This window comes from Ochlerotatus camptorhynchus, unplaced genomic scaffold (genome assembly GCF_037179485.1).
Source record: "Ochlerotatus camptorhynchus isolate MF236.1 unplaced genomic scaffold, CSIRO-AGI_Acam_v1.1 ptg000184l, whole genome shotgun sequence".
Lineage (NCBI taxonomy): Eukaryota > Metazoa > Arthropoda > Insecta > Diptera > Culicidae > Ochlerotatus > Ochlerotatus camptorhynchus.
The window spans coordinates 317,220-328,856 of record NW_027040674.1 but is presented as its reverse complement, the minus strand read 5'-3'; the positions used below and the strand labels follow the sequence as shown (position 1 = coordinate 328,856).

The window sequence follows — 11,637 nt, the reverse complement described above, 5'->3', positions numbered from 1 at the left end:
GGCATGAACTGAGATAGTGCACGCTCTTTACTCCAACGGAGTTTTATGATTGTCGTCTGCATGAAAAAACTAACATTTTTTTTTTCTTTGTTTTTCTTACATAAAACTCCAAACAAAAACAAAAACGCTGTCATTAAATTTTAACGAATACACATCAGAATGACATTCACCAATCCGGTAAATTCAGTGTGCGTTGCATAAGCCCGGCGGGGAAAAATAATAGGACCTTTACGACCTTTACAAACCAGCACGGCGAATGAGAACGACTCAAATTTAAGTTTAGTTCACTCATAATCGCCAAAAGTGCAGGAACTCAGCGATGAGTTAATTTGCCTCATGTTTTTCCAGGTTTTTCCAGGATTTTCCAGGGAAAAATTCCTGAATTTGAGAAAAGTAAAGATTGGATTCACTCAGTCTATTGGTACTACTCCGAGACTGAATAAAATTTTCGTCAATTTCCTCATTTTCCGGCAGATTTTTTAGGTTTTCCACAGGAAACCATGAGACAAATTTTACTCATCGCTGAGTTCCTGCACTTTTGGCGATTATGAGTGAACTAAACTCAAATTTGAGTCGTTCTCATTCGCCGTGAGGATGACGCTTTCTAATAGAAATACTCAGAGGGAGAGATATGCGGAGAAAACAAAATACAATTCGCCAGCAGGGATTTGTTCCTAAATTTTCTTGCAACCCTTGCTAGAAGCTAGCATTTCAAATGACTTTTATTTTTGATTCGTGATACGTGCAAAATAATAATTGATTGCATTGCAATATTTTGCACATTTCTTGGTGCCATTTATTAACCAACGGAGATCAATTAATCAATAGAGTAAGAATATTGTTTTTGGTTCCAAAAACTAGTTGAATTTGAGAAGCACACAAAACATAAAGGTGATTGAATTTCTGTTCGATTGCAATACTCTCAAATTTATTCTAGTAAGAATAAGAAATCCTCGGAAAAAATCTAATTGGAATGTTCAATTGGCTCAGATTTTCACAGTTCATTTGGCTCAAAACATTCTCTCCACTCTATTTCTGCTTTCTAAGGCTGTGAACCATTTGCCGAGTTAAATTTAACTCGTGGTTAAAAGTGACATTTCGAAAGTTATTTTCTATGTTCGAAAATCCCCGTGCTGTCGATCGACCGGTTTTCGAGCCACGGTTGTCAAAATTTAACTTCTTGTCTGTCAGAAATAACCATGCTCGGATAGCAGGGTTAATCGATAACTTTTCATCTGTCAAATTTTAACCAAAAGTTAAAATAATCCACCAAATGGTTCAGAGCCTAATACCACAAACGAAGTGACAGACGGAGCGGCTCGAAAACTGTGGTGACTAACCTGCTATTTCAATTTTTCAGTGTACCACATGGCAACACCACTACCATAGAGGTAACTCTAAGACCACTGGGCCCCGAAGAAAATCATTATTATTTTTGGCTCACTCAGTACCAGAACAACGGTCCCAAGCAGTCCCAAACTATTTCACTCACCCCTGCATGTTCTGCATGAATCCACACACCCTGATGTTATCTGTCAAACTTTCATAGCGAATCAAAACAAACATAGTGTAGTACAGTGTTGGAAAAATCATTTTCAAAAAAAGTTCTATCACAGCTCGTTGCAGAGATAAATCCCAACGGAACTTCTCACAAAAAGTTCGCGAACGAGAGATGATAAAAAGTTCATGAAAGCGTAGAGCGAGAGAAATTTTCATTTCGTATCGCGAAAGATCTTTCGTCTCTCCATATCACATCAATTCACACGTACTCGTGATTCGAACCAACCAAATATCCCCTCAGCTTTGTTCTTTTTTTCCAGCGAGTAAAGGTAGGCGATGATCATGCGAGAGTGTCTGTTTGTTTTCTTCTCGTTCTCCGATATTTTTCGCATCCTTCACATTAAATACCATTTCCAGAGAACTTTGAGATTTGGGTGTAATTGCTTTTGTAAACAAACACGTCATTCAGCGATTTCTCACGAATCAAAGCACAATCTAGCGAACTATACTATTCCAAATGAATCATTCCTCTACCTGTCTGTGTTATTAGTTTTTTAGATTGAACTTTAATTCACGAGAAATCGGCGAATTAAGTGTGTGTTTACAAAAGAAATTACGCACTAATCTCAAAGTTTTCCGAATTTATTTATAGTTTTAGTTCTCAATGCAACCAGCTAATAATAGATACTTGTAACCAGTGCTGTAAATTTTCATATCATTCGATTGAAGATGAACCACTACATTCCTCGCCGATAGCTTGAAGTAGCCGGACGTAGTTTGTTCGTGTCTCCGTTGCGGGTATTAGTTTCGTAATCGGTGGAGTTTTTTTTTCCCACCATAGTGGTTTTTTTATATCGCGCGTTTTACCTACCGTGGACGAAGTTCAGTGCCCAAGGCAACCGCAGTCAGCAGAGGAAGTAGCCACCTTTAGCGACGCTATAGGTGGACTATCATCTCACCGTCATCACCTCATCACCACTCCAAAGCAGCAAGCAACAACAACAAAGCAGCAAACGGAGTGGCTGCACCAGCTTACACAGCCGGCACCGGCCGGTGTTAAGTATTCTATACAATAGTCTTCTCTAGCCCATTGCCGCGCTTTTGTTATTGAATTTTGCGCGTGGCTTTGCCCTCTCCCCTGATAGGGTTGTGAGGGCTATAGTGGTGCAACTTCTTGCAACTAATAAAAAGTTTTTTTTTTTTTTTTTGATAATTTTGTTATTGTTTTGTTTGGTTGTTCATACACTGGGCAACAAAATATTAACAACTAGTAGTTAAGTAGATTAATTGGTGAAGGTTTTTTGAAGTATTTTTTTCCTTTTTAAGCGGTTGTGCACCGCGTTTGCGCAACACTTATGGCGTCTTCAGATACCTACGTTGCGCGAACTAGATACTATCAACCGTCTTCGAAAGGACCATGGGTTGTCTTTTTTCGGCCTAAAAATAAACCTTTGAAAACTCTCGACATTTCGAGAGACTTGCTGCGTAAGTATCCGGGAATCTTGGTACATAAAGAGAGATTCAATAAACTGCGTGTAGAAGCACCGACTTATGATGTGGCAAATAAAATTGCTGAACATGAGCTGTTTAGTGTTGAGTACAACATCTACATCCCTTCTCGAGATGTGGAGATAGAAGGTGTGGTCTCCGACGCGAGTCTGAGTGTCGAGGATTTAAAACGAGCATCGGGTTGCTTCAAAAACTCGAAAATCGGTCAGCAGGTACAGATACTGGATGTCAGGCAACTGCATTCAGTATCTTTGCAAGATGGCAAGAAAGTTTATCAGCATTCAGACTCGTTTCGGGTGACTTTCGCTGGTTCAGTTCTCCCAAACTTTGTCAAAGTTGATGGTGCTTTTTTTCCGGTGCGGTTGTTTGTACAGAGGGTATATAATTGTACCAACTGCAAAAGGCTGGGACACTCAGCCAGCCATTGCGGCAACAAAACTCGTTGTGGCAAATGTGGTGAAAACCACAAAGAGGATTCTTGCCACAAAGAATCAGTAAAATGCGCTTATTGTGGCGAGAATCCTCACCCCTTGCAGGAGTGCCCGATGTACAAGCAGCACTCCGATAAAGTGCAGCGTTCAATCTCTGGACGCTCCAAGCAGTCATATGCACAAATGGTGAAGGCTGCATCAGCCGTCCAAGATGAAAATCAATTTTCGATTTTGTCAGCTGAAGAATCGGACTCTGACTCATCCGATGAGGGTGACTCTACGGTGGTACACGCACCTTTGAAAACGAACGGATCCTCAAAACGAAAATGCTCCTCCCCGAAAGTGCGCCGTAAGAAAGCTAAAGTCACTCCCAGAGGATTGCAAAATTCCCAGGGTAATGGGGATGAAAAAATTAAATCGAAGGCTCCTACTGCTCCACTTCCTGGCTGCAGTAAGGATTTTCCGCCATTACCCAACAAAGAAAAGAAAAACAAAAAAGCTGCTCCTCAAACTTCTCAAAAGAAATCCAAGTCCGAACGCGGTTTGCTAGCTTTTTCGGACATTGTGGAATTCATATTAAATATGTTCAACATACAAGACCCTCTTAGAAGCTTAGTTTCTGCCTTGCTTCCAACATTAGAATCATATCTTAAGCAATTGACTGTTTCATGGCCCCTCCTTGCATCAATCATATCTTTCGATGGATAATTCGTCGAACGAGGTTGAAGATATGATCACTGTGTTACAGTGGAACTGCCGTAGTCTAGTGCCTAAACTAGACTCGTTCAAATTTTTACTTCACAATTCTGATTGTGATATATTTGCTCTCTGTGAAACATGGCTTTCTTCCGATAAAGAACTCAACTTCCACGATTTTAACATTATTCGCCTGGATAGAGACGATTCTTATGGAGGAGTACTTTTAGGGATCAAAAAGTGCTACCCTTTCTACAAAATTTCCCTTCCTGCTCTATCAGGCGTCGAAATCGTCGCTTGTCAAATAAATGTGAAGAACAAAGATCTTTGCATAGCATCAGTATACGTTCCACCAAGAACCTCCATTAGCCGTAGTCAACTCTGGAATCTAGTTTCGATTCTTCCATCCCCAGTATTAATTCTGGGTGATATGAACTCCCATGGTACTGGGTGGGGCGATCTATATGACGACAATAGAGCGGCTATTTTTTACGATTTATGTGACGATTTCAATTTGACTATTTTGAATACTGGTGAAGCGACACGTATAGCAAAACCTCCGGCTCGAGAAAGCCGACTCGACCTATCTTTGTGTTCAAGATCGCTATCATTGGATTGTCAGTGGAAGGTTATCAATGATCCCCATGGTAGCGATCATTTGCCAATCATCATTTCAATAAAGTGTGGCCCTCACTCTGCAGAACCATCTCGGGTTCCATTTGATCTTACAAGGAACATCGACTGGCAGAAATATGCAACGGCGGTGACAATCGGTGTCGAATCAAGAGATGCGCTTCCACCATTGGAAGAATATCGATTCCTAGCCGATTTGATTTACAAAAGCTCACTGGAAGCACAAAAAAGAAAAGTTCCAAGTGCACCCTTTAAAAGGAGACCAGCCACACCTGGTTGGGACGAAGAATGCACAAAATTGTATGTAGAAAAATCTGATGCTTTCAAAGCTTTTCGTAGACACAAAACCTCCACTTACTTCGAGGAATATTCAAAGCTTGAGACAAAGCTGAAACAATTAATCAAAGCAAAAAAACGCGGTTATTGGCGCAATTTCGTCGAGGGACTCTCACGAGAAACCTCAATGAACACCTTGTGGAGGGTGGCTCGCAACATGCGTAACCGCTCATCTTTCAATGAGAGTGAAGAATACTCCAACCGATGGATATTCGATTTCGCTAAAAAGGTCTGTCCGGACTCAGTTCCAGCACAAAATATTCTTCGAGAAGCGTCTCCTAGCGGCGGCTCTCTGGATAGACCATTCTCAATGCTGGATTTCTCTATGGCTCTTCTTTCATCGAACAACTCCTCACCGGGAAGCGATATGATTAAATTCAATCTTCTGAAAAATCTCCCAGATATCGCTAAAAGACGCTTGCTAGACTTATTCAATTCCTTACTAGAAAACAACATTGTACCGCCTGAATGGAGACAGGTTAAAGTAATAGCCATTAAAAAACCTGGCAAATCAGCGTCTGACCATAACTCATACCGTCCGATTGCCATGCTATCGTGCATTAGGAAATTGTTGGAGAAAATGATCCTTCGGAGACTCGATCAGTGGGTCGAAACAAATAATTTGCTATCAAATACACAGTTTGGGTTCCGCAAGAGCAAAGGAACAAACGATTGTCTAGCGCTGCTTTCCACAGATATTCAACTGGCCTTTGCACACAAGGAGCAATTGGCTTCAGTATTCTTGGACATTAAGGGGGCTTTTGATTCAGTTTCCATTGAAATTCTGTCAGACAATCTGCACAGATGTGGACTTTCTGGAATTTTAAATAATTTCTTGTACAATTTGTTGTCAGAAAAGCAAATGAACTTTTCCCTTGGACAACTGACAACTTCCAGAATTAGCTACATGGGCCTGCCCCAAGGCTCATGTCTCAGCCCTCTTCTTTATAACTTTTACGTCAAAGATATCGACAACTGTTTGGCAGAACAATGCACGCTAAGACAACTTGCAGATGACGGTGTGGTTTCCGTAAGAGGTCCACATGCCGTGGACTTGCAAGGACCATTGCAAAATTCCTTAGATAACTTGTCTTCTTGGGCTATGAATCTAGGGATCGAATTCTCGCCGCAGAAAACTGAACTGGTAGTGTTTACTCGAAAGCGGTACCCAGCCCAAATGCAGCTTAATCTTTTGGGCAGAAACATTACCCAATCATTGTCTTTCAAGTACCTTGGGGTCTGGTTTGATTCAAAGTGCACTTGGAATGCCCATATTACGTATTTGAAGCAAAAATGTCAGCAGAGGATCAACTTTCTCCGTTCAATTTGCGGCACATGGTGGGGTGCTCATCCGGGAGACCTCATAACGCTTTATAAAACAACTATTCTCTCTGTTCTAGAGTACGGCTCTTTCTGCTTTCTCTCGGCAAGAAAAAGTCACCTAATAAAATTGGAACGAATTCAATATCGTTGTCTGCGTATTGCTCTAGGCTGTATGCACTCAACGCATAACATGAGTCTCGAGGTTCTGGCAGGAGTAACACCCCTCCAGAACCGTTTCTGGGAGCTCTCTCTCAGAATACTAATCAAATGCGGAGTGACGAACACACTTATAATTGCTAATTTTGAAGAAATTCTTGGGTTGAACACACAATCTCGATTTATGAGAATCTACCACCACTACATATCATCAGATATGTGTCTTCCTTGTTATACTCCAGACCGTGTTCACTTCACCAATCGCAGTTCCTCAATTGAATATGATCTGACCATGAAACAAGCAACTCATGGGATTCCCGATCAACTTCGACCTATTATTATTCCGCGTATTTTTACTGAAAAGTATCAACAAGTCAATTGCATAAAAAGATATTTTACAGATGGGTCCCGTCTCAATGGATCCACTGGCTTCGGTGTCTTCAATGAAAACTCTAGCGCCTTCCGCAAACTTCAGGAACCTTGTTCCGTTTTTGTTGCTGAGCTGGCAGCAATCAACTTCGCATTGGGGATGATTTCCAACATGCCCGCAGACCATTACTTCATCTTCACGGATAGTCTCAGTTCGATTGAGGCTATTCGGTCGATGAAACAAGGTAGGCACTCATCTTATTTCCTTTCAAAGGTAAGGGAGCAGATGTGTGTGCTGGTCGAAAGATCATATATGATTACCTTTGTATGGGTCCCCTCACATTGCTCAATCCCAGGCAATGAGAAGGCGGACTCTCTCGCAAAGGTGGGCGCGCAGGAAGGCGAATTGTATGACAGGCAAATTTCACACGATGAATTTTACCATTTAGTGCGTCAGAGTACCTTTTCGAGTTGGCAAACCGATTGGGACACTGGAAATCTTGGACGGTGGTTACATTCAATTATTCCTAATGTTTCTTCGAGAGCGTGGTTTAAAGGCTTGGGCTTAATTCGTGACTTCATTCGCGTGATGAGTAGACTTATGTCCAACCACTACTCGCTAGATGCTCATCTCAATAGAATAAACCTCGTGGACAGCAACATCTGCCGGTGTGGAAACGGTTACGATGACATCGAACACGCAGTTTGGCAATGTACGGATAATGACGCCGCCAGAGAGCGACTTTTGAATACCCTCGAGGCCCAAGGAAGACAACCCTATGTTCCTATCAGAGACGTGTTGGCAACCCGTGATCTCTGCTATATGCAGTCCGTTTATGTTTTTCTTCAAATGTCTAGTATAAGAATTTAATTCCTTTTGTCTTTTGTCTCTCTTTATTAGTTTTTGTTTGTCTTGTCCCCCCGTCTCGATGAGTCTCATCGTCGCCCACTGGTCACCCACCATAGCCGGTTGAACTCCGGACGAAGCTAGAACAGCACTACCGTTCATACTGGCGACAACGCTCTGATGAGACAACGAAACCCTACCCCAAGCTCCTCCCCTGATCCTATCCTTCGAAAATGTACCCTTCTAACCTCGAGTAAGCCGCGAGTAATCGGCCCAACTCCTACTAGACATAGAATTAAGTGAATTTTGTTACACACAGTGAACAATGAATTATCGGCTCCGTAAAGCTAACGCGATTGAGCCTTCCAAATAAACGAACTAGATAAAAAAAAGATGAACCACTACAACCATTCACAGAATTGTGTAAACGAATTCTCACATGTCTATAATTTGAAGAGCCCCTTTCTCATTCGAAGCTCATTGTCACTGTCAATTGAGTCACTCAGTATCATTTGATATACGACAGTGGAGTTAGAAGAAATCCAGGAAAATGGTCCCGAACAGACAAGTCGACCCGATGTCGGATCAATGTAAGGCTAATTTAAGGTCGATGTCGACCCAATGTCGTGTTAATGTCGGGTCAATTTTGGGTTTATGTCGGGTCAATGTCGGGTCAACATCGGGTTGGGGTTTGATAGAAGTCAGGTTGGTGTCGGGTTGGCTTAGCTTTTTCGCCGGAATGTCGACCAGAGCTCCGTTTGTGTGTAGGTTACACTCAATCGAATGATATATAGCGTTTCTCAAATGAGAATGATCCATGCCTTCGTCAAATGACTAAGCAACTGATATCACCCATTCGGAGGAGGTCCCCTTTGATAGCGAATAGCTACTTTTCTAATTTTCATCAAAAATGTTCAAATGATTTTGAGAATTTACAGCACTGGTAATAGCACAGTGAAAAAGTTCACCACCACCTATATTCCCAACCATCCCCCTGCATATAATTATTGCATAAGAGCTTACAGGAACGATATTACGAACACTAGTGATGAGAGGAGCCATGCATTAACTTTATTTCGTGAAAATGAGGATACATTAGGCGCTCCTCCTTCCGCAACCCCCTATCCTGAGGAACGGTTTTAATATAAAAATTGCTAGTCACAAAATCTTACACTACCCTCCCCGTTCCTCGTTAATGAGGCGTTGACACTTGTGCTGATTCATTCATTTTTTTTTTTGCCAGAAACCAATGCACCAATCAATCAGTTGCACAAAACTGTTCACATCATCCTGATAACGGCTACTTTAAACAACAGGCGCCAGTAGACAGCCAGGTACCAGACTTATCAGTCTTTAGAGATTGTATTGATTTACTCGGGATAGCTTTCTGTCTATAATCTTTCCCTTGTGAAATGTGCAGTGCAATTTTCAAGAACGAATGTGGTGTAAAGAGATAGAGAGAAAAAATGATCTGATATTTTTCGTATCCTTGCGTTGGTGATTCGAGTTAAAAAAGTTCGCGATATCTCATTCTCTCATCCCAGAAAGTTCGCTCAGGAAATATTGGAGTGTGAAACTAGTGAGGGAAAGTTCCCTAGAGAAAACGTATCGCAAGCGAAAATGATATTTTGGTGAGAATTCCATCACTGGTGTAGTAATAGAATTTCAACTAGAATAGGGTACGTTAATCGTTTGCTTGGGACCAATAGGCTACTAAAGTGTTAAAATCGTTAGTTTCGTATTGATTGTTGCCACTACTACTGGATTGTACCACATGGCAACACTACTACTGGATTGTACTAGCAATTTCACCAAATGTATTAGAATGTTTTGGTTCTATCTCTTTCACTCTACTCAAAACTGAAATGCATAAAAAAATGACAAAGTGATACATTCTTTGCACACTGTCAAAAAATCATTATACACAAAATCAACTTTGTTCAAATCAAAACAAAAAGTTGGAAGGGTTGTATACTAGATACGACCGCAGGGTTGGCGTTGGATAACGTCTGTTATGTGTTGTACTTAATTGTGTATATTATATTTTAGGAATATTCCTTAACTCTTTTGCGATATCTTTCCACAAAGCGTCCACAGGCGTTTTCATTAATTTCTTCTCTCGATTCCGGAAGTGCACGACGTATCTGGAACTACCACACCAAAATGTATGCAGAATATTGTCGGTACTGGATTAGTAGCGGTACCAGCAGGACCTACGTTGATTTAAGCTTAACACCCGCAGATCGATGAACGCTCCATCACATCACTTCAACCTTTCACATTCTGGCAAGAAAGTCAATTCTAAAACACCTTTTAAATTTATATGGTGGCCCTGAAAAGGGCCGGTTTTTTGTTCTGAGTCGATGATACTAAATTAACCCCCGAATCCGTACAGAGTACGTCCTTGCCACTTCAGAGCGTAAACGACATCCATGGCGGTGACAGTCTTCCTCTTCGCATGTTTGGTGTAAGTAACAGCGTCACGAATAACGTTTTCCAGAAATACCTTCAGCACTCCTCTGGTTTTTTCGTAGATGAGACCGGATATTCTCTTCACTCCACCACGACGAGCCAAACGACGGATTGCAGGTTTAGTGATGCCCTGGATGTTGTCACGCAACACTTTTCGATGACGCTTGGCTCCTCCTTTGCCAAGGCCTTTTCCTCCCTTGCCGCGTCCAGTCTTTTCTAATATGGTAAAAATATCGTCGATGGAGGTTGAAACGAAAGTGATCAATACTTTCTATTCGGACTGTTTGAAGATACCAATAAAGGCAACTTGCGGATCAGCAGTTCGGTCGATTTCTGATAACGACGGATCTCACGCAGGGCGATGGTGCCTGGCCGGTAGCGATGAGGCTTCTTTACTCCTCCGGTGGCTGGAGCGCTTTTGCGAGCGGCCTTCGTTGCCAACTGCTTGCGAGGAGCCTTTACTCCAGTGGACTTTCGAGCGGTCGGCTTGGTGCGAGCCATTTTCCTTGCACACGATGTGCTCAAGTTGAAACCAAACTGTGGAATAAAAAAAAAATGACTTCCATTCTGTTTTATAACATGCGTTTGCTGCGTTCAACCAATCAGAAACGATGAAAGAACAGAATACAACAACTAACAAGAATTTAACCACAAACGAAGTGACAGACGACTTACTGGTGAAGAAATCCATTAAAATAATGTGGTTCACTGTAATAGAATTTTCTTGGAAGCTTGTGCCATCATCCACCAGATGGGTTAGTTTTTTTTTGTTTTGATTTGAACAAAGTTGATTTTGTGTACAATGATTCTTTGACAGTGTGCAAAGAGTGCGTATCATTTTGTCATTTTTTTATGCATTGCAGTTTCGAGTAGAGTGAAAGAGATAGAACCAAAACATTCTGACACATTTGGTGAAAATGCTAGTGTCGTGACCTGGCCGAGGTTTCAAGCCTCGGCCATGTGTCTTAACAAAGACCAGTGAGGTGCACATCCGTGCGCTACAACATTAGTTAAATGACTGATTCGATCATGCCAAGCGATGCACACAAGGCTCAATTGGCAAATCAAAGTTGCCACTCGTGGAGAATAGACGAACTATGAAAGTGATGATGGTTTCAAAATTTTCCACGGACAGGTATACGAGTGCAAACTTAAAATGCTTTTATTTTGAAAACTGTGCATTGAATTTAAATCTGGTTGTTGCTACAGTTGTAGAAAAGCTGAAATCTATGCATACACCTAAAAATCTAAAAAGAAATTATTTTTTCTATATTATATATCTATTGAGTAGTCCTTAAGTTTTCTACTAACGTAGCACTAACCAGATTTAAATAAAATGCTCCATTTGCAAAATAAAGGCATTTT

The 11,637-nt window shown here is 41.4% G+C and overlaps 1 protein-coding gene across 1 annotated transcript; it reads right to left on the bottom strand.

Moving 5' to 3' along the window:
* Positions 1 to 10,174: 10,174 nt before the first annotated feature.
* On the bottom strand, positions 10,175 to 10,773 carry LOC135702069 (histone H4-like). The gene is made up of 2 exons (XM_065223058.1): positions 10,584 to 10,773; positions 10,175 to 10,488 (listed from the first exon to the last, which is right to left on the bottom strand). The coding sequence occupies exons 1-2, from the start codon at positions 10,771 to 10,773 to the stop codon at positions 10,175 to 10,177; spliced, it is 504 nt and encodes a 167-aa protein (XP_065079130.1).
* Positions 10,774 to 11,637: the final 864 nt, after the last annotated feature.